Source organism: Grus americana, chromosome 10 (assembly GCF_028858705.1).
Source record: "Grus americana isolate bGruAme1 chromosome 10, bGruAme1.mat, whole genome shotgun sequence".
NCBI lineage: Eukaryota > Metazoa > Chordata > Aves > Gruiformes > Gruidae > Grus > Grus americana.
In genome coordinates, this window is record NC_072861.1 from 1484326 (window position 1) to 1506487 (window position 22162).

The window sequence follows — 22162 nt, forward strand, 5'->3', positions numbered from 1 at the left end:
TTCGCCTTTCATCAAGCTGAGAGCGGCGCCGCGCTTGGCCCTGGATTTCCTTTGCAGAATTAGAGAGCGCGATGATCTTTTGCCAATCAAACCCAAGTGATTTATTGCACCGAAGCCCGGAGGCTGAGGGGTTTTCCAGCACAATCTAGGGCCCAAAGGCTCCTTCCGCAACCCCGAACCCTCAGGGCAGAAGGCAGAGCTCCTGTTCTCCCAGCAAAGGCACTTTGGAGGGTGGTTGGGAGAGCAGCTGCAGCTCCTGCTGCACCCCTTGCCTCCTCTCACATGCTTTTCCTGCCCCATCCCAGCGGGGAGGAGATGTTTTTACCACAGGGATCCTTCCCGCTGCCCTCACCGCTGCGGCACTGGGTGCTGGTGGGGTGCTCAGGACCCCAGTGGGCTGGGGGCTCGGGGCACTGCGTGGCAGGGGGTGCAGTGCAGCGGGAGGTAGAGGCCCTGCAGCACCCCGCTGAGCACGGTGTTGGGGAGCAGCTCTGCAAGGAAAGGGGGGAGCTGGAGCAGCTTTGTTTCTCTCCCAGGCCCCGTTAAAGGAAAAAAACCCACGTTTTTCAGGGGCCCAAAAGAGCCTTTTCCCTTGGAGGTTTTTGGGGACCAGCTCTCACGGTCTCACTCCTTACCGCTGCCTGGTGGTCGCACGTAGGGGTCGGTGCAGAAGCCGATGACGGGGCGCTGGGAGGGCAGGCGGCTGGCGCTGCCATGGGAGAGGGGACGTCAGCACCCGGTGAAGGGTCCTGCTTTCACCCTGGGTGACCCAGCCACGCGCCAGCACCTTGCCTGTCCCCAACCCGGTGTCTTGGAGTGCTTAACACGGGAGAGGGGGACGATCCCGGCAGAGACTGCTGGTGCTGTCCACCGCTCATCTACTCACGGGGGGCTGCTGGCCTTGGGGTCCTGCTGGCAATGCCGCACCTTCAGGAAGTCCAGCACGTCCTGGGGAAGCTCCTCGTTGTGGTACAGGACACCCTGCCGTGCACCCGGAGGGGGTCAGCACCCCAAACACCCCCCCCCCCCCAAAAAGCCACCACCGGCCGGCACCTTACCTGGATATAAAGCTCCAGGCCCTGTCGACGCTGCTCCAGCACTTTGGGCATCCAGTTGGGGACACGGCGTGGGGGGAAGTCGGGGACCTTGCAGGTCTTCTTGATCTAGGATAGAGCATGGAGGGACACCATGGCAGCACGGACCGTGGAGGAGGAGGAGGAGGAGGCTGGTCCTCCCTGCTCTGGGGAGTTGATGTCCCTTCCCCGTGTGCCCCCTCCCACCGTGTCGGGGGGTCTCACCCGCTTGTGCAGTGCCTGGAACTCGCTGTAGCGCTTCACCACCGTGTGCCGCCGGCCATTGCAGAGCACCTCCACCCTGAACACCTGTGCCATGGGTCAGCAGCCTTCATCCTCGGCCTCATCTTCATCATCCTCCCAGGGGAGGGCAGGGGTCACCAAGCCCCTACCTGACCCCTAAGCTGATGGGGGGGGGGAGGGCGTGATGGGAGCAGGCAGGACCCCGGGAGCAGATGAGACCCTCCGCAGAGGGGGAGGCAGAGACCTCCAATCCCTGGGACAAGTGGGCACATTCCCCACCCCTCCCCGGAGCAGATGGGACACTGGGGAGCAGGCAGGATCTCATCTCCAACCCCTGGAGCATGTGTGGCCACCCCAGTGGGCACTTTGGGACATACCTCACACACACACCCCCCCCCACCCCCCACCCCCAAAGCAGGGACCCCCTGGGGCATGTGGGGACCCCACCAGGCGACTGAAGCCTCCAACCCCTGGGGCAGATGGAGCCAATGGCACCCTCCCCCTTCCCACACCGGGGCAGTGGGGACCTGCTGGGGACATCCGCAGCCCCCCGGCCTGGGGAGAGAGGAACCCCCAGCCCCCACCCCCACCCCCCCCCCCCGGGCACGTGGGGACACGGACACACATCCTGGGTGCTCAGGGAGGTCGGGGGGGGGGGGGGGGACGCGGGGGGGACGGACAGGAGCCCAGGGTATGATGGGGATTCCCCCCCCCCCCAGCTCCCGGGGCTAATGGGGATCCCCCCAGGCCAGGGACAGACATCACACCACCCCCTCCCCCCGGCCAGGCAGCGATCCCCTCCCGAACCATGTGGGGACCTTCTGGGATGGGGTGGAGGGGCACTCCAGCCGCTGGGGCAGATGGAGACCTTCTCCCCTCCCCTCCCTTGGGGCAGATGGGACCCCCCAGGAGCATGCAGGACCACTGGGATCTATCCCAGGTTGGGGGGGGCCATGCAGAGACCTTCAACCCCCGGGGCAGGTGGGGATACCCCCAGAGCAGACAGAGACACCCCCCCCGGGGACAACCAGGAGTCTCCACCCATGCCCGAGGCAGACAGGACCCTCCACCCTCCCCTGCAGTTAGAGGGGACCCTGGTGCCGGGGTCCTCCCCTCTTCCGAGAGCAGAAGGTGCCCCCAGCAGGGACCCGGGGCAGGCAGAGACCTCCGTCTCTTAGGGCGGGTGAGGACCCCCCCACACCCCCAGGGACACTTGGGGACCTCCAGGCTCTGGAACAAAGGGAGACACGCTCCCTCCCGGGCAGGTGGGGACCTCCTGGGTTAGTCATGGAACTCCACCCTCCCCAAGCAGACAGGGACCTCCACCCCATGGGGCAGGTGGAGACCTTCTCCCCTCCCTTGGGGCAGATGAGACCCCTGGGAGCTGGCAGGACCCGTGGGTCGGGGGGGGGGGGGGCAGGCAGAACCCCCCCCCCAATTGCTGGGGCAGGTAGAGGCACCTCCGGGCAGGCAGGGACCCCCGGGGACAGGCAGGGATCTCCAACCCCTTGGGAAAAGTGGGACCACCATCACCCCCTCCCCAGGGCAGGCAGGGACCATCGTCCCCCGGAGGAGATGGTGGCACCCTGGGGCGGGCAGGAGCCAGGGGACAGACAGGACCCTCCCCCCCCCGGAGCCAGAGGGGACCCCCGGGACAAGGACACCCCCCCCTTTCAGGGGACACACTCCAGCAGGGACCCAGAGCAGGCAAAGACCTCCACCCCCTGAGGCATGTGGGGGGACCCCCCCCTGGGGGGCACTTGGGGACCTCCAACCCTTGGTGCAGAGGGCGACAACCACCCCCCACCCCCGGGGCATGTGGGGACCCCCGGGGGAACTTGGGCACCTCAAATCTCCAGGGCAGGTGGGGGGAACCCGGGACAGACAGGGACCCCCCCCCCCCCACGGGCCAGAGGAGGACCCCCCGGACCAGGGACAAGGTAGAGGATCTGTGTGTGTCCCCCCCCAGCAGGGACCCCTGGGGACAACCGGGGACCTCCAACCCCCGCGGGCAGAAGGACCCAACCCCCATCCACCCTCCCCGGGGCAGGTGGGGGGGGGGGGGGGCGGACGGGGGCCCCCTGGGGGCAGCCAAACCTCCCCCCCCCATCATCCTCCGGACACCCCCCCCTCCCGGCCGCCCCTCACCGTGTGCGCCTTGTCGGGGCTGCGCGCCGCCGCCTGGGGCTCCGCCGCCGGGATGGAGACGGCGATCATGGCCCGCTGCCCCCGCTGCCGCCGCTGCCCGGAGCCGCCGGGGGTGGAGGGGGGGGGAGCGGGGGCGGCCGCGGGGTTTTGCGCCTCCGTAACCTCCCGCAAAGCTCCGGGCCCGGGGTCAGCACCGCTCCGGGCCGGCCACGGGACGTGGGCACCCACGGGGTGTGTGGGGGGGTGTGTGACACAGGGAACCCCACAACCAGCCCAAGGGAAGGTCCTGCAACCCCAAGCTCCAAATCTAGCACGCTTCGGGGGTTTTTTGGGTTTTGTTTTTTTTTTTTGGAGCCTAGAGGTACCGCAGGGATCCGGCTCTACAGGGACAAGGGGAAAGGAAAGTGGGAAGTCAGCACAAACTGCCTTTTCTTTTTTTTTTTTTTAAGGCAGAAGGGGTATCGGTTTTGATTAAATCCACAGCTGGGGTCCAGGACAGGGGTGAAGGAGCAAGAGCTACCCCTTGGCCGCAGGGGAAAGGAGCATCACAGCCCCCAAAGGCTCCTCACCGGCTTCTGGTTGGGGGTGGGGGGGGGGCAGTTCCCCCCGCAAACCCCAGGGAGCGGGACCACTACAGATCCCCGCTGAGCTCAGATCCTAAAAACAGCTTGCGCCGCGAGCGAGGCAGAAAGCCAAAGCTTAATCAGGAGCCAGGACAGGTGGCCGGGGCAGCACCCAAGGTCACCCCGTCCCCGTCCCAGTCACAACTGGGCAGGGAGGCTCCGCTGCCTCCCTCGGCATCTGCAGGATGCGGCCGTTACCCCTCCCCGCCCCAGCCCACGAACAGCCAAGAGCCTGTTTGCCCTGATAGAAGTTTTATTACAGAATTTTAATGGCACTGCAGGAGTAAGATAGTCGTTAGAGCCCTAAAACCCAGCCTGAAAAATATACATTTTACATATAACGTTAACCCCCTACCGCAGGTCTGGTCTTAAAGCAAGAAACTAGTTTCTCTTCAGTAAGAAAATATATGTTGCTAAATGAAAAATATACAGTTAGAAGAGTTACTGGCTTGCAAGCTGCTTGTCTGGGGGTTAAACCTCTACCAGCTCCAGAGTGTGTAACTAGGGTTCTTTCACATGTAAAAGAGGAAGAGGTATAGTGTATATATATAAAAAAAAAAAAAAGGCAAAATTCAGGTATGCTCGTTTGCTTGGTCCAATTAAGAAATGGCCTTGGCTTCGGGTAGGAACGCTTCCCAGTACTTCACCAGCTGCGGAGAGAAGAGAGGGAGAGAGTCAGGAGCCCACCGCAGGAGCTTTGCCAGCGCCGTTCAAGCCCAGAGCGAGCCAAGAAGCATTTTAGGGAAGGCAAAAGCCCCTCTGCAGGGCACAGCCCCCCCCCCCCCCAAAAAAAAGGCATCGAGGGGGATGGAACACTTAAATTTTGTCTTGCTCCAGCCCATGGGGGTTTATCCTTCCCCAGAGGTGGGGCACAGGACGCACCCAGGGTGGGGGTTCACACTTGAGCTCGCACTGCTGAGCTTCGAGGGGTGAAACCACGGCAGGGGCCGGGGCTGCTCACCTGTTGCTGAGAGTTTAATAACGTCTCAAGGTATTTAGTGACGTGGTTTCTGAAGTCCTTGGATTTCTCTTTCTGCAAGAGACGGGTGCAGGAGTGAGTACAAGGCTGAACGAACCATTGAAACCCTCCAGCTTATTTTGGAGGGGGGGGGGAAGGAAAAACAAAAAACAACCCCACCAGGATTTTCCTGTTCCTCCTGGGGCCCCACAAAAACCAGCAGGAGATGCCGAGGATGAAACTCGCCTCCGGCCGCAGCGCGGTGGGCAGGCTCAGAGGATCTTTGCCCACCCCCCCCCAGTTTAATGGACACCCTTCTCTGCGTAGAAGCCCCCTCTTAGCCAGACGACATCAGCTCTGCCCGCGGCAGCGATGCCCCAGCTCACACGCATCCGGATACACAAATATTGCCAGCCGCCGTACTTGGAGTGGGGTCAGGAGCCCAGGCGACCCTTGGCTAGCCCAGGCTGGTGCTCCCAGCCAAGGCACATCAAGGCCAACCAAGTGGAGGGTTGCACGCCGAGGGCTGCGCCAAACATACCTCAAACCGTATCACTTCCTTGCGGATGACAGCAGAAATCCGTTCAAAGTCTCTTTCGTATTGCGTCACACGAGTCTCCCACTGCAGAGAGAGGAAGCGCGCTGTTTCCAGGGCAGGGGAGGTGAAGAAGTTCTCGCTCCCCTCCGTAAACTGTTTCGTAGCCACAACTGTTCACGTGAGAGGCGCTGCCGGAACAAAGCCCAGTATTTCTGGTCCTCACCACCACGGTGAGCTGCAGCCCCTGCTTGCTGCAAGCTCAGCAAAGAAGCAACGGGAGGTGGGACCGCAAGCAGCCCCTCCTGCAGCTTCCTCACGGTGCCCTTGGAGCAAGCTTGGCAATAGATGCCTGTCCCTTCATCTCAAAAGGTCCCCTTCGCACTGCTGGGGGGAAGGAGCCCAGCAGAGAGCCTGGCACCCCTCGTTCCCTACCTCCGAGATCTCCTCTTTGGCCTGCTGCAGCTTGTCGGGTTTGTTGGCCCAGAGCAGCCTGGCCTCCATCTCCCTCTTCTTCTGCAGCATGGTCTGGGCATCCTGCCACCGCTGCCAGGTCTTCATGCGCTGGTCAAAGGCTCCCTGAAAGGAAGGAGCAGAGACTGAGCTCTGCTCTGCCACCACACCGGGAGCTGCAAGGAGCTCTGCTGACAGTGACAACCACGCCTGTGGGGACATCAGCTAACGACAGAGCCGCTTCATTATCGAGGTCCTGGACCCACCTCAGTGTAGCCAAAGCTGAACCAGAACATGGATTTGCTCTACTAGTGATGTTGCACCTGGACTCCTTCAACCAGCTCGTGCTCCAGGAGCAGCTTTGAGGCCTCCCTCCGTATGGGGCTGCCCACCTGCTCGAGGGTTTGGCAGGAGAAAAAGCCCCAGCTACATGTGGTTCAGCACAACCCGGACAGGCCCGAGGCCACCTACCGCACTGGCAGCGCCTCAATCACGATGTCTAACCTGTCCCCAAGCTCTGCTGCCGGCCCGTTTCAGTCCTGCCATGCAGAGTGGCCAGTTCAAGCAGCTACCCTTGCCCATCCCACACTGGATCTCCACCACGAGCTCCCACCAAGCTAAGCGCCCGCAGCTCCTGCCGACCGCACGGCATGCTCCTACGCCAGCTCGCAGGCGTCCGTCAGGAGGCCAGATGATTTTAGCAGGCCTGCAAATCACCAGCCCAAGCAAGGAAGACCCATGAGACTTCTGAACGTGTCCAGCCAGATCGTGGGGAAGAGCTAGAAAAGCAGAAAGCAGTGTTTGATAGCCCGGTCAGAGCAGCCAAGAGACGGGTAAAGTCCAAGGAAACACTTAGGGCTCCTTACCAGAACATCCCAGATCAGTCTTATCACCTCCAGCACTATCAGAGATCGTGGTCCTGCTCTGGAGCACCCACCACACCTCCCAGTACAGACTGGCAGACCAAGGAGGCTCGTGCCTACTCACTAAGTTGCGTTCTGGCCCCTGTAGCCTCCGGAAGCAACTGCTCAGAGACAGGACAAGTTTGGGGCTGGAAGGAGTCAGCCCACCAGACTCACTCGGGACTGGTTTCTTTCAGCCTCCAGCAAGGAGGCCCGCGCACCGAAGCGGGCTGTGTGGACCTGAAGACTCAAGGTCTTCCCCAGTAGGCGCTCGGCAGATCTATTTGCAACACCTCGATCACCGTCTACCAACTCACGGGCTCCGCAGTAGCCGCAGCCTTCATCTCTGGAAGGGTTGAGGCCACCTACGAGCCATGAACTTTCTCCGCATCCCCTGTGGAGAACAGCAGCACAGCCAGGCCTCGCCTACCCCGCTTTTCCAACCTAACCACTCCAACGCGTGCACAACTGGAGAAGCAGCAAGTTTGCCATCTGCCTGGAGAGCTCGGAGGAATGCCGTGCCCCGTGCTTGAATTTAGAAGACTAGCTGCCTCCTGGCACACCTAAGCCTAAGATCAGTACTAGGACCAGCAGCACGACTTAGAGCTTGCCCCAAAGGGGTGCTTACCCTTACAACCGAGAAGAGGCGGATGTAGTCTCCCAGGAGCTCGGCCAGGAGGAAGAAGTCATTGTTAGCCTGTTCCTGGTGCAGCTGTTCAATCTTCTCTTCCACCTCAGCCAGCTGGGACAGTGCCCGGGACAGGGCCGTGTTGTCCTCCGAGCTTCCCAGCATGGCCAGACTCTTTGCAAACTGGGCCGTGTTCAACGCTAGTTCTAGTGAACGGAATAAGAAAGTCAACCGATGGGTCTTGCTACAGCGGGTGTTCTGCAAGTAAAGCCCCAGCCTAGAGTTCAGCCCAAGGAGCTGCTTTTTTTTTTTTTTTTTTGTAGCCCCAGGAGACATCAGCTGGAAGAACCAGCACCGTCTCGGTCAGAGCTGGCAGCTTCTGCAACGCGGCGGGAGGAAGGCTAGGCAACTCCGGCCAGGGAAGAGAAGGGAAGCAACGGAGTGGGAGGACAGGCCCAGGTTTGCAGAAGTCAGCCAAAACATGCAGAAGAAGAAGAACATCCCCGCTCCCCACCAGAAGACAGCCTGGAATTAGTAATAAGATCATCTCAGGTTTGCTACGGCAGCCTTCATCCAGTAGGCCAACGGTTCGCTTCAACACCGTCATCCTAAACTCGTAGGGCTGGACAGAAGCGGTGGGATTAACTGTTTTACTTCTGTCTCCCATGATGAAGAGACCAAAAGTCCTTTACAGTAAGGAAGCACCGTCATATCTCCTCCAAGGTGCCTCCTAGGACAGCCGTGCACCGGCGACCTCCGGTCAGGCACCGCGCAAGGTTTAACCGTTACGGGCCAAGCTACAGAGCAAGCAGCACCAAGCTCGTTACCTTTCCTGTGGTTCACTAGCGTTTCGACAACAGCGTGTAACTTCCGTAGCCGCTGGTCCTCGCACTCCACCTCCTGCAGCTTCTCCTCGAACCACTGAAACGGGTAAAGCCAGAGCTGATTCCCGCAGACGGCGTCGCTGCGGGGCTGCGGAGCTTTCCTTGCAGCTCGCAACCAAAGCTTGAGCCGGGGAGAGCGCGCAGCTCCAGAGCGAGGACGAGGACAACCCAGAGGCGTCCAAATACTTACTATGTCCGATTCGTTCATCTTGATGGTCATTTTACTGACGGCATCCGTAGCTTTGTTGAACATCTTCAGTATTCCTGCTCCGCTCAGGGTCTGGGTGCCTACTGCTCTGGGTAGCTATAAAGAAATAGAAAAATTTGCTTTGCCAGGGGATAAAAGCAGCTCGGCGAGCAGCCACCGCGGCGGCATCGTTCTCCCACGTGGTGCCCTGACAGCACGTATTCTGCTCGCGGCTACTGCAAAGGATTAGCCGGGCACCGCCCGAGCAGAGGCATAGCCCGTATGGTATTTTAAATAAGGAGACCAGAGTGGTTTTCAAACAAAGGAGGAGTTTCTAAACCTCACGCTGTGTCCGTATCTGCCTGTTCTGCTTGGCCAAGGTAACGCAGATCTGAGAGAACCAGCCAGGCTACTTGAGTGGACAGTGAGGTGAGCTGAGAACTGGGTGGAGAGGAACCACGTGAAGTTCAACAAGGGCAAGCGTAGGATCCTGCACCCAGGAAGGAATAACCCCAGGCACCAGTACAGGTCAGGGGGTTGACCTGCTGGGAAGCAGCGCTGTGGAGAAGGACCTGGGAGTCCTGGTGGACAAGAAGCTCTCCATGACCAGCAATGTGCCCTCGTGGCCAAGAGCACCAATGGTGTCCTGGGGTACATTAAGAAGAGCGTGGCCAGCAGGTCGAGGGAGGTTCTCCTCCCCCTCTGCTCTGCCCTGGTGAGGCCACATCTGGAGTTCTGTGTCCAGTTCTGGGCTCCCCAGTTCAAGACAGACTGGGAACTACTGGAGGGAGTCCAGCGGAGGGCTGCGAGGCTGATGAGGGCACTGGAGCATCTCTCCAATGAGGAAAGGCTGAGAGAGCTGGGGCTGTTCGGTCTGGAGAAGAGAAGACTGAGAGGGGATCTGATCAACACTTATCGATATCTAAAGGGTGGATGTCTAGAGGAAGGGGCCAGACTCTTCTCAGTGGTGCCCAGTGACAGGACAAGGGGCAACGGGCACAAACTGGAACACAGGAAGTTCCATCTCAACATGAAGAAAAACTTCTTCACTTTGGGGGTGACCGAGCACTGGGACAGGCTGCCCAGAGAGGTTGTGGAGTCTCCTTCTCTGGAGAGATTCAAAACCTGCCTGGAGGCCATCCTGTGCAACCTGCTCTGGGTGATCCTGCTCTAGCAGGGGGGTTGGACTAGATGATCTCCAGAGGTCCCTTCCAACCCCTGTCAATCTGTGAATCCCTGAACCGAGGGCTGCCCAAGCTGCCATACGTCGTGCAGGCACGCAGAAGTGCTTTGGAGCATCTCTCCAAAACCCAGCAGCAGTTTGCACAGCTGGGGGACACTACAGCAGAGCAGTGCCTTGACGTTGGGAAATGCTCCACACCAGCCACAACTATTTTCCGGACAGAGCTGCATCAACTCAGCAGCAAGGTGAGGCATTTCCATGATGTCTGCTCCTACGTCAGAGCCTTCCAGCACAGCATTAGCGCTGGAATCATTCGGACTAGGCTTTCTCCAGGGCTCAGCCTCTTTAACAATGACTTCTCCACATCAGGCGTGCTGCTGGGGATGGTCACGCTCTCCTTGGAGGAGTGGGGACCACATCGGCCAGCTCTCCCTTAAAACGTGAGCGTGAGGCCAAGCCAGCATGGGACCCCACTCACCTCCGAACAGCAGGCTACACTCCTGTCATGGATTTCAGACAACGAACACCACCCACGCTCTCAAGGCGTGCCCCACCATGATGTAAGCAAGCTAGGTCAGAGCTCGTTACGAGCGTATAGCGCTTAGACAAGCGGTGACACACAGAAGAGAGTCCTGTTCTTGTCGTGACTGCTTAAGAGCTCTTACAGGGTTCTGCTGCTTCTCGCTGAGCTTTGAAGCATCGTGACTCGTTAACTGTTGCGTACCGTTTCCTTCTGCATCCCAAGGTACTTGTAGCTACGTCATTCCACCCTACTGACCTCCTCCTTTTCCAAGAACTCCCTGACGTCTGGGTCCTGCAGCATCGTTGGATGGCTGACCACTCTCCGTAGGTACCTGCGGAGAGGAACGCGCCAAGAGTTACTTCGGTTGTAGCAAACCGGGCTCCGAGCCATCACAGCGAGCTGCAAAACTCTTGTTATTTACTCTGAAACGACACTTTGGTAGCTAGAAGTCATTCACCCCCCAAGAATTCGACCTCCCTGTGGGCCCTAGTGAGACCAGCCTGCAAGACCAGACCTGCCAGACCTTTGATTAATACTTGCTATAGCAAGAAAGTTACTTGACAGGCCACGTAATCAAGATTTAGCGTTACATCTTCAACAACGATGCTTTTAACAGGTCTTTCAGAAGCTGAAGCTGGAGGGGAGGGGGGGGTCAGCATCCCGGTGCTCCAACAGTCAACACAGGTGGCAGAGCACAGTCAGGGTGCAGGTTAGACAGAGATCGAGTTGTTTCTCACCTGCTCTGCACTGTTTGTACAATTACTTAACGTCCATATTCCTGGGCTCCTGAGACAGATCAGTTTTCTCCCTGCCTTGTCAGTGGAGTTGGGCCAGATTTGGACCAAACACCAGGAGATTATTTTACAGAGTCAAAGCGACTCCCTGCAGTTGCTACTCTTCGGCGGCAAACCTAGAAGCAGACGGCTTTTCTCACGTAGGGAGGAGAGCGCAGCCAGTCTGACCTCTCAGAGGTGCCTTGCTTGGTTCAGGCACGAGGGGATAGCTGTCGGGGTCTGTACCTCTCTAGAGCAGCCCGTCTTTTTTCTAGGAACTCTGCAGAGGAGGAATCTTCTTTCCCAACTTTCACTTTGGTCATTCCTAGCACAGAAGGAAGACGTAATTAGCGAGCTGCTTCAAAACTCCACACGCAGGGTAGCGCGGTCTGTTACAAAGTACAGACTGTCGGTCAGGGTGATGGTAGAGGAGAGGCATTTTACAAGAGGAATTAGACCTTGCATCAGCAAGAGTTACTCGGAAATTTAAAATCTGCTTACGCCTAACATCTAATAGAAGTCGACGTATAGAAAAGACGCAGAGGCAAAACTGGAAGGGTTACAGGTCTGGACTCAAGTGAACAGCAATTCAGTGACAGCGCAGAGGATGAGGTTTCACTCTACATCAAGCAGATGTGGAGGCATCTGCGAACTCAAACAAGGCCTTTAAGCCCAGAGCTCCGAGTACAGAACCCAAAGTTTTGTCCGTGCCACAGAACCCAGATTATTTTTCCACACCTGCTTCCCATGGCTGCTCCGCAGCTTCCCTCTCAGCTCTGGGACTGCCGGCAGTCCCGTCCTTTGGGCACAAAGCTCCTCATCAGAAGGACCAGCTCTAGCGCTCTGCACCTTCACCACTCACCTATGAGACTCTTCTCGGGCGGCGGAGGAACGATGAACCCATTTTGGGCATGCTTCTCCGACAGCTTCTCATAGAGACCCAGAAAGTCGCTGAACCTCCTTTTCACCGAAAACTGCTTGCTCCTGAACATCGGCATGCTCGTCTGGGGGAAGAGACGAGACTCGGATCAGGCTCACCCAGGACAGCTTGCCCCCGCACGCGCGGCCTTGCTAGCGCTATGTGCTGTCACTTCTGGGGATGAAGGCGGACGGCTCGAGCTCCGCAAGGCAAGGGGAATGGACAGAGCAAGCTTCGACCTCGGTTTTCAGCAATTTACCTCCTAACAGCTCTCCTTGGATCAAGCAGCGGTACTAACGCCGCTGAATAACAGAGCAGCTGTTACTGCGGCCGCAGGCTGCTCGGTAAGCTCTGCCCGTGGCCTAATCCCGTCATCCCTGCTCCCCATGGGAACAGGGACCGCCGTGAGGTCACGCTTCATCACCTTAAGACCGCAAGGACCATCAGTGGCTTTTGACTGCGTTTGCAGAGCGGGACTGGAAGGTAACGAGTCCCCTAACCCCCTTCACACACCATCAGCTTCAGACCACAGGACGCCTTGTAGCCCAGCAGCGGCTGTGCAGCCAGCTAGGAACAACTTTTTGCAGAGCTCAGAGCAGCACCCCAAAGCTCCAAGCAGGGCAGCAGCCACAGAAGGGCGCGATTTCTTGCGACTAGCCCCGGAGAGCAGGTCCTGACATGAAATTGGCTACAGCAGCAGCTCTTCAGCAAGAGCAGAGCTCAGGTCAGCTTAATCTGATGCTACTATCGGCACAAAAACATTAGTAACAGCCCCAATGTTTGAGCTCTCCCTAACGGACGTCATTCCTGCCGCTCACTCCAACGCTGAGCGCTGGTATCGGCCAGGCACTGCACAGAGGTAACTGGCTGGAGAGAAGAAAAAAAAAAAAAGACACAGCCTCTTTTCAAACAGGTTCAAAAATCTGTTTCTCGGCTAGGCTCATCCTTTGATCTGCAGGAGTGGATAACAACTCCCGAATCCACGTAACAAGGCATTCAGACCTCCTGTCTATTTAGGTCACCGTCGGCTTGGCTAAGGAAAGACAGTCGAGCTGTGGAAAAATAAAAGCACCCCATCTCAGGAGCGATGGGTTAGACGTACCTGTGTTGACACTTTGTAGGCTACATACGCGTTCATGCCATCCCCTACGGAAAATAGAAACAAGGCATTAGCGGAAAGTGCCGATCTCGTGATGCTACCACCCGAACGCAAAGCGCGAGGCTCCTGCAGTCTCCTGGCCTTTGCCTGCCTCAGTGGTTCCGATCTTTGACCTGACGGAGCCCCGAATCTTCGCACAGAACCACAGGCAGCATCTCACTGCGGGACCCCGGACCCTCGCCCGCTCAGCGTTTCCCCGACCTGACTGCTTATCCTTCCTTTTACTTCCTAAGGCAGCCAACGCGGACAATCAGGCGCTTGTTACACCGACGGCATTTGGGCTGACTCCACGCATCTGCTCAGCAACGCAACAATTCGGCGGCTGTGCAGCACATGAAACGGTCTATTCAGGGGACGCAAGTCAGACGGCCCCTGGCTGCGTGTGGTTGGATTCTGAAACATCGCAGGCAGTTTTCTCCAGCTAACACAGAAACCCCCTTGTTTGGCAGAGGAAGGGTTTACCTGGCGGTTCAACTGGAGGGCATCCTCAGAGGTCTGATGCCACCCTTGACATACCTCTGATTTACAAATCGGCGCATCTCCCAGCTCCGAGATCACGAGCCACGGAGTGAGAACAAGCTGCCGCGCGTGAGGCTGCTCTGCCGGCTGGGATCAGATGTCACCTTGGGTTCCCTGCACCCCAGGGACCGCCACGTAGCTGGTCAAGGTCCCCTCACCCCCACTTTCAACAGAGGAAAACCCTCTCGCTTCTCAATTTGAAGCCAGAGCTGCTGTGCTTGCCAGGGACTGTGCCAAAACATGGAATAATACACTTAGTTTTAGGTTAAGGCAGTTTTGCCTCCTCCCTGCTGCCTATACACAGGACAGTACCGCCTGGAGGTCAGGTCAAGTTGGTCACCGCGGTTCCGGACACCAAGCTGTGCTACTTGCAAGCGTCATGTTTCACCCTCCCAAAAAACCCGCTCCTGGCTCCCTGCCTTTGAGGTCCCCGGCTTTCCAAAACCTGCTTCTGCCTCGCTCGTTTGCAACCTATAGGCATTTTGCTTTGCGTAGCTTCGTTTCTTCTAGACGTTGGAAAAAGTCTTGGAGAAGTTACCCTGGGATCAGGTTTGCGCTTTGTGGAGACAGCTCGAAAGCCGGAGCTGCGGAGGCGATAGCTGCATTCGGTCCTACTGCCAAGCCTAGCTGCGCTTCACTGTGCGCCACGACAGGGTATTGACTCACCAACTTTCTCTGGGTCGCTCACTCCTACAGTCAGCTCAAATTTGTCCTCTTGTTCCTCTTCTTCCAGCTGTTTGGAGTAAGCGCACAAGGACAACAAGTTCAAACTAGAAAGCCAGGCTTCAAACCACCCCAAACCACGAAGTCCCGTACAGCATGGTGAGCTTGTCACGCTGCCGAGCCATCTCTGGCACTTCAGTCCAGCTAAGGCCGTTCTTTAAAGCCCTCCAGCTTCTCGCTTGTGTCCAGGCTACGTGCTCCAAGGATCCCAAACCGGATTTGTCTTTACAACACTGCTATCCGCACGCTCCGAGGTACAAACCGCTCAGCCCCGAGGTGAAACTCCGCAGAGTCCAGCCTCAGCTCTGCACAAGATAGTTCCTGTTGGGTTCTTTTACATCATGATTTTGGTTCTCATCTGAAACCATGCAAGGTATTGAATCTGCGCAGAAGCTAAGTTGCTCTGTGTAGGCACAGGAGGATGGAGAGCCAGGATAGCCACAGGCAGACCCAGTCTGAACGGGTCTTTCCATCGTACCCTGCTTTGCCCAAGGCACCGGGCGGCTATACCAGCAGCGCCGCTTCAAACAGACCACGGAGGCTTCAGGCTCGCTCAGCAAGCGTCGCAGTGCCTCGTTAGTGGAACGGCGTTAAAGGACTGGGCGAAGCAGAGCTGAGACTGGCCTCAAACGGCCTTTGGTTTATGACCTGAAGGTGACAGCTTATCGGTTTGCTGATCGGCTCAGCATCCTGGCCTAGCTCTGCATCGCTCCTTCGCTTCAGCCAGCCTGAAGCCAACCTGAGACGCTACTCCTGACGGCACTGCAGAGTCAGTCCTCACGAGCTCAGCGTGCTTGGGGCAGAAAAGGAGCACTTTTCTCTCCAAAATAGTTTCAAGTCTCTCTACAGGAGAAAAGCCAGATTTAGACTAAGTACCACCTGATTAACCGGGCTTGGCAGCCAGACTACAAGCTCCACTTAAGGACTTTGCGCTCTCACGTCACCCAGGCGACTGTTTCTTTTAAAACCACGCACGAGAGCGGTTATGCCACTCGCCCCATCTGCAGCAACACAGCGCGCTAGAGCTCTGAGTCAGAGCTCAGGCCCTCAGGACCAGACCGGCCGCTCGTTATTTCAGCTTTGGAATCAGGCTGCACCACCGCACGAGCAAAAATGCCGTCAGGCTGACCCGTACCCCGATCAGTCCCAGACCGACGGCCTGAGATACAAGCCAGGGCATCTGATATGCCAATTACATTAATTATATCATTTAAGATGCATGTTTTTAACTAAGTAAACAGACAGGCTCCTGCCAATTACAGTCCAAAACCAGCAGGGCAAGTTGGAAAGCTCAGAGCGATTCTCACCTCCTCATAGCTCTTTGAAGGGTTTCGAGAAGAAGAGCTTGCAGCTACTTCTAACGAGGGGGCAGGATTGGACGCTTTGGCCAGTTCCTTCCTCTGGTTGTTTTGCGTGCTGTCTAGAGACAACTCTACAGTGGCATCTGTCAAGAGAAGTTTGCAAGGGTCAGCTTCTCTGCTTTGGGTTTCTGGAAAGGTAATTTCAATATTGTCTGAGAGGTTCGTGGGATGTGGGGAGCAACAATAGTCTGAATTAGCAAAAGAAAAAAAAAATCCGTAGGGAGGACACCCGCGAGCACTGGGAAGAGCACGACTTAATGCATCTTCACTGCGGTAAGAGCATTTGATCAATCCTGCTGGAGAACATTAATCCAATGAACTTACTCTAGAAGGAGGCAAGCGTCACCTCCTTGCTGCGTGCTAGAGGAGCCGTGCACTAGAACAGCTAAAGCCGAGCTGGATTTTTACACGGCACGTAGGCCAGCCTGGAAGGCAGGCTCCTTCCCAGTACGCTTCTTCACCCAGAGGAAGTAAAAAAACCTTCCATCTGCTAGCAGATGCCTCCAGAACTGATTCTCAGATGCCTCTGCCAGAAGCGTCCCACCATGCCGGAAGGTCTGACCCTCCTCGTTTTCCCCTGCTGAGAGGTGTTACATTTCCCACTCCTTGGGAACGGCCGTGTCTCGACTGGAGATGCTTCCTCCAGCGGCATGAAGGGAGGAGATGGTAGAGAACAAAAGTCTTTTAACTCTGGGAAGACACTCACCGCCTTACAGTTTAAGGCAACAAAACTAGAGGAGTAAACTCCATTTTAAAGCCTCTTCAGCTTCCAGACAATTAATCCCGCCGCACAATTATGCTACAGACCTGGAGGAGGCTACTCCGACCTTCCCAAAAACACCACCAGAGCTTAGTGTTTCCAGAGCAGGCTGGAACATGAGTTTGAGATAAGGACCTGGGATAGTCCAGAAATATCCATGACCTGCACAGCACGCTTAAAAGCGGATCGCTCCAGGCTTAGAGTTCAGAAAGTCCCAGTAAACATCCTGTAGATACAGACTCACCTGCAAACAAGTCCTGATCATCTTGCTCTACACGAACCCCATTCTCTTTGGAGGTGCTGCTCGCAGGGAGAAAAGATTCCCTTTTCGGTGTCGTGGGCTTGCTCTGCAAGAGAATTAAAAGCACATAAACAAGAGGTCATTTAGGCTGAGGAACGGAGGCTGGAGGACCAAATAGCTCCAATTTCTAGCCACTGCCACGCAGGTTCACTGTGAGAAATCCCTGGCCAGAGGACACAACAGACCACGTCCCTTCCACCCACCCTCGAGCATTAGATCTCTGCCAGCAAAGCCGTACCCAGGCATCTGAGCCGTCACGTGAAACTTCAGAGCCAGTTTCGACCCTGATTTTTAGCAGAAGGGGAACAGCTAGCGGGTCCCTGGGACGTGCCGGCCCACAGGCCAAGCGCCACAGCCCCAGTCCCAGTGTCGGGAGCAGTAGGCGGTCAAGTACACCCAAGCGCTCCTGTTCACAACACCCAACGCACACCCGGCCACACCATTTCCAGGTTGCATGCCAGCACTAACGCTGCGTCAAGGCGGGCGGGCAGCACTAGGGAACCTCGCGCGCTTAATCGGAGCGAGCCGAGCACGCTGCCGACAGGAGATCCCTTGGGAAAGCCAGGCTGTCGCTGCTGGCGGCGGAGACCGGAGGCGATGTGCTCGCCCAAAGGCGAGACGCCGGGGACTGCAGGAGCCTTGTCAGCAGCTGAACTTGTGCTAGCAGTTCAACCGCTACCACGAGGCGAGCTGCCCTTCCCCGGGGGGCTGGTTAGGGCCCGTGCGAAGGCAGCCAGGCCGCGCTTTTACGCAGCATCTCACTTTCACTGCCAAGCGGTGCCAGAGGAGCTCAGAGACTCCACTGCCCCGGCGCTGCTGGGAGTCGGCTTCATGGAGCCGCACCGTCCCCTCCTACAACGCTCCTCAAGGCAGAGACAAGGCTGCCACGGCTGGACTAAAGCCGGGCACAGCTCTCGGTGTTTGGCAAAGTCTCGCATACCACGCTTTGCGACCCAAAGCTCGTGCTCCCCACGTACGGCTCGGCCAGGACAAGCCGGCCCCGAGCCCCAGGGCTAGGCGTTACAATACAGCTGATCCCGCCACAGCAAACAGCCCCTACGGCACGCAGCTTCACCGGGGGACCGTCCCAGCCACCGGGAACAGGCTTGGGGACAAGGTGAAAGCCCACCCGAGTGTTTGTACGCCAACCAGTCCACCATGCCGGACGGGAGAGCTATTTCTGCATTCCTGCTGCAGGCAGGCGCTACCAGCATCACAAATCGTTCCTCATTTTGCAGGCAGAGAAGCAAGTACAAGTTATTCCAAGTAGGATCAGACAGCAAGCACTATTCTTTAACGTCTCAGCAGAGAACAGAACAAGTCTTTGACGGTCAGTAAATGGAGCACTATTAGCCGCGACTCCGAACCGACAGGCTCCTTGGTGCTTTCTTCAGCAAGGAAACGTCATCGGCTCCCACCGCTCCCGAAGGAGGAAAGCGGTGCTGAGGCAGCTCCTCTTTGAGGCGGGCCCGAGTCTTTGGGCACATAAAACATCAGCATCGTCCGATGGCGAGTTCTCCTGCATTTTAGGATGTTTTCCTGAAGGGGAAAAGCTGCCAGCTTGGATCACAACAGTTATAGGCATGAGCTACGTTTGCTAGTGACGGTGAGCGGGGAGCAGACACACCCACGCCAAACATCGCAGCCAGACCCACCCCAGGGTCCTGCAGACTGGCACCCAAACCAACAAGAGTGCAACCACCACAGGGACCTCCTCCAGCCAGCAGCCAAGCCAACAAGAGGGCTGCTCCCACCAGTGACTGACGCGAGGGACGTTTGTAGCAGGTTTCATTCAGATCTTCTGCTTCTGCAGGAGCTCTTCAAGCTGGTAAAGAAGCCCCACTCTACATGGACAAGGTAAGGTGGGCTCTGAAGTTTCCACAATGAGAGTCCCAGCTCTCAAAACACAGAAAGGAGCTATCTGCTTTCCTACCACGGATCAGCTTCTCAGTTTGCTTTAAATTTAGTTTCTAAGAGTATGAAAGTACCACGCCCTGTTCCTACTTCTCCATCTGCTACTACAACCCGTGACACAGCCCCCGCCATCTCAGAGCCCTGATTTAGCAAACCCCGACCATCACGCGCGCGGGCAGAAGCTCCTCAGGTGCAAATCTGGCGCTCACCAGGGGGAAACAGACCTCGCGTCAGAAGAGCTGGCAAATCGAGGGGCGTCCCTAGGGAGGTCCTAGAGAGGACCGTGATCACGCAGCGATCCAACCTTCGTCAACGGACGGGTGAAGTCCAGCTCTGCTTATATTTGTGTCTGATCCAAACGCTTCTTTGCTGGCCACTGCATGAGGCTAAGCGCTGTCAAAGCACCTGAACGGCGGCAGCCGGGTGGTTCTGCCTCACCAGCCCGACTCCCAGAAAGTGTTTTGCTAAAGCTCAAGGGCAGACAGACAAACAAAGCCACCGGGTTGCACAGAAGAGCCAAATATTAGTTACGACAGTTGCTTCAACAACAGTAAGAGCCTGATAAGCTGCTTTAGCTTAACAGATTCTGGTTTTAGTGAAGGGATGCTTTATTTGCATGAAAGCCCGTGGCAGTTGGCACTTGTTTTGGGAGGCTGCCTCTACCACAAAGCAACAAGCCACCTGCTAAATCTTCCAGTTCTTCAAAGAAGAAAGGGCCTGAGAAGTTCAAGACCACCACCGTGCCCTGGTGCCAGCCAGAGGTACCAGCATCTTCCTCTTGCAAGGCCAGGGTCGCACTTTCCCCGTGTTATTTTCAAAACATATGACTCTGCCGCTCCGTTATGCCCAGACCAACGTTGAGAATTTCATCCTCACAAGCTCACGCCGGGCAGAACCTACCCACATCTCCCCAACTCTGCCTTGTTCCCAGCAGAAGACAACCTGGTCAGGAGCTTCATCAGAAGCAGGGCAGAGACAGCTCCAGCTCTGTGCTGGTGGCAGGAGAAGCTTGGCCAGGCCAGCTCCGTTCCCAGCAGCAGGCAGGTTCGCACGTTCACAGCCGTGATCTCCTGCTCGAGGCCTCCTTGTGCACAAGCCCAGGGAAAACATCAGGGCTGGGAAACTGCAGACAGGAGAAGGTTCCTGGAGAGCGTTCTGCCAGAGACACCAACTCCTCCTGGGCTGCCGGCAGCAGGCTGGAAAAAGCCTGGGTGAGGCAGGCAGAGGCCATGATGTCAGCCCTCGCGAGGGACAACGGGACCAGCCTCAGCTTCCAGAGCTTAGGAAATCAACCCTAGCTCCTGCAGCATTCAAGCAGCCGGCCCGCCGGAAGAACCGGCTTCTGCAGCCCCTCTAGCAAAGATCCTCGCTCGGTGCGGATGCTGAGCCCAGGAATGTGAGGCCAGCGGCTGGCTGGGGAGGGATTCAGCCTGGGAAAGCACCAGCCAGTGGTTTAACTCCCCCTCCTGTCTCCTGGTCACTGTCTGGAGCAAACAACGGTACAGCTGGCCAAAGCTGGCACGAGTTAACACCAACAGCCTTCAACAACCAGGGATTCACGCACAGGAGACTATTAGAACCAAGAAAAGGTGCTGAAACCCTTCACGCCTCCACCTTCAGCAGGCAATTTGTGCGGCACCACAGTGACCTGGCTTGCTGAACAAGTACCAGCAAACCTTCCTAGAGCCTCCTGCAGCCAACTGTGCCAATACAAGGCAAGGGAGGTCACCAAGGCGTCAGCGAGCCTCCTCCCCGTGAGCTGGGGACATCTGATTCCTCCCCTGCACGGAGGGGTTCATCCCCGAGCCCAAGAGAAGGCAGCAAGCACCACGTCAGCCACACCAGCACCTTCTGGGCGTTGATGGGACAAAAGTCGATGCCAGGGGAAGGAAGACGGGGCCTTTTCCCTTCAAGTCTCACAAGCTGCACAGCAAAGATGCCGAGCTGTGGCCGCCACCAGGTTTCAAACCAGCGAGGCGGCCCGCTCGCCGGTTACTCTGACCCTGATCCAGGGAGGGGGGTATCGAGCAGCAGGCGGCTGCCCCCGTACCCGAGCCACGCAGGGACATCTTGACACTGACGGGCTCCTTCGAGACGCTTTGGGGTCTGCAAGAAATGACAGGTTACAGCCCCGGGGAAACAGAGACCAGCCTGGCACGAGACATTTCGCTGTCCCGCAGACAAGGGAGCTGCCTGCGGCCCCCTGACACCCACCTGGCCCCCACCCTCCACAGCCACCCGAGGCGCTTGAGGTGCTCCCAAGGGAGGAAGGAGATGCCAGGCTCCCTTCAGGGACAACCGCCCAGCGACATCGCCCCCCCCCCTTTTATTTTAGGAGGTTTTGGGGGGGTTTCCTCTCTTTTTTTAACCAAACCCGGAGGATATCACACTGCTGCCTGCAGGCACCGGGCTGCCCCTCAGAGAAGGGCCCACCCGCAGGCACCGCCGGGCCCAGCAGCTCCTCTCTCACAGCCGCCCCGGGCCGGGCCTGCTCCCCCCCCCCCCGCCCCGCTCCGCCCCCGGCCCGCACTCACGGTGCCGGTGAAGATGTCCTCGCCCTCCGTGTCACTGTCGGCCGCCCCCGGCGCATCGCTGTCGCCGCCGTGGGGGTCGGGGAAGGGCGGGGGGAGGCGCTCGGCGGGGGAGGGGGAGCGGGAGCCGCAGGCGCCGCCTGACGCCATGTCCGCGCTGCCGCCGCTTCCGCCTGCGACAGCCGCGCCGGAAACCGCTGCCGCCACCTTAACCCGCCGGGGCGGGGCCGGAGGAGCGAACGGCTTTTTGATTGGATAATGCCGCCGCCCGCCCCTCCCTCCTCTCGCCAGGGAGAGCCAATGAGCGCAACGGTTTTCCTCCGCTAACAGGCGTCTCTCCGTCCCCATGGAAACAGCCACGAGCAGGGCGGGAGGCCTGCCGGGATGTACCATTACGCCGGCGGAGGGGGAGCGTGTGTTCCCCCCCCCTCCTCCGGGGGGCAGTGGGCGAGCTCAGGCCTGAGGGGAGGGCGGGTGTGCGGGCTGCGGCCCTCAGCGCCCCGGCAGGGATGGCCGTGGTCCCCTCAGCAACCCAACGGAGATGGCTGTGGTCCTCTCAGTGATCCAACCGGCCATGACCCTCTCAACAGGGTGACCCAGGTGGCCATGGCCCCCTCAATGCACCAACCAAGATGGCCATGGTCCCCTCAGCAACCCAACGGAGATGGCTGTGGTCCCCTCAGTGCCCCAGCAGGGATGGATGTGGTCCCGTCAATGTCCTAACCAGCCATGGTCCTCTCAGTGTCCTGCCCAGGATGGCCGTGGTCCCTTCAATGCCCCAGCCAGCCATGGTCCCCTCAACAACCCAAAGGAGATGGCTGTGGTCTTCTCAGTGATCCAACCAGCCTCAACAGCGCAACCA

The 22162-nt window shown here is 58.0% G+C and overlaps 2 protein-coding genes across 3 annotated transcripts; both read right to left on the bottom strand.

The window, feature by feature from the left end:
• Positions 1 to 77: 77 nt before the first annotated feature.
• Positions 78 to 3855, bottom strand: SNX22 (sorting nexin 22). Of its 2 annotated transcripts, none has more exons than XM_054837440.1 (6): positions 3465 to 3855; positions 1299 to 1477; positions 1059 to 1163; positions 887 to 981; positions 636 to 709; positions 78 to 491 (listed from the first exon to the last, which is right to left on the bottom strand). In XM_054837440.1, the coding sequence occupies exons 2-6, from the start codon at positions 1389 to 1391 to the stop codon at positions 382 to 384; spliced, it is 477 nt and encodes a 158-aa protein (XP_054693415.1). In that variant the 5' UTR covers positions 1392 to 1477; positions 3465 to 3855; the 3' UTR covers positions 78 to 381. The 2 variants fall into 2 exon arrangements, with proteins under 2 accessions (XP_054693415.1, XP_054693413.1); XM_054837438.1 differs by having other exon boundaries at positions 1299 to 1382; positions 3465 to 3850.
• Positions 3856 to 4322: 467 nt separating this feature from the next.
• On the bottom strand, positions 4323 to 21492 carry SNX1 (sorting nexin 1). Its single transcript, XM_054837002.1, has 15 exons — positions 21304 to 21492; positions 16799 to 16901; positions 15741 to 15877; positions 14377 to 14443; positions 13135 to 13178; positions 11976 to 12117; positions 11360 to 11438; positions 10596 to 10671; positions 8638 to 8751; positions 8391 to 8484; positions 7564 to 7769; positions 6016 to 6159; positions 5587 to 5667; positions 5049 to 5120; positions 4323 to 4737 (listed from the first exon to the last, which is right to left on the bottom strand). The coding sequence occupies exons 1-15, from the start codon at positions 21448 to 21450 to the stop codon at positions 4687 to 4689; spliced, it is 1557 nt and encodes a 518-aa protein (XP_054692977.1). The 5' UTR covers positions 21451 to 21492; the 3' UTR covers positions 4323 to 4686.
• Between the last annotated feature and the right edge of the window lie 670 nt (positions 21493 to 22162).

Bases quoted from the DNA above. Each gene is read 5' to 3' on its own strand.
- SNX22 (XM_054837438.1), bottom strand. From the start codon at position 3,533: ATGATCGCCGTCTCCATCCCGGCGGCGGAGCCCCAGGCGGCGGCGCGC. The intron at 1,383-3,464 runs GTGAGGGGCGGC...CCCATGGCACAG, and splicing joins GCCCCGACAAGGCGCACACG to GTGTTCAGGGTGGAGGTGCT. The intron at 1,164-1,298 runs GTGAGACCCCCC...GCTCTATCCTAG, and splicing joins TCCAGGCACTGCACAAGCGG to ATCAAGAAGACCTGCAAGGT.
- SNX1 (XM_054837002.1), bottom strand. From the start codon at position 21,450: ATGGCGTCAGGCGGCGCCTGCGGCTCCCGCTCCCCCTCCCCCGCCGAG. The intron at 16,902-21,303 runs GTGAGTGCGGGC...ATTCTCTTGCAG, and splicing joins AGGACATCTTCACCGGCACC to AGCAAGCCCACGACACCGAA. The intron at 8,485-8,637 runs GTAAGTATTTGG...TACCCGTTTCAG, and splicing joins AGATGAACGAATCGGACATA to TGGTTCGAGGAGAAGCTGCA.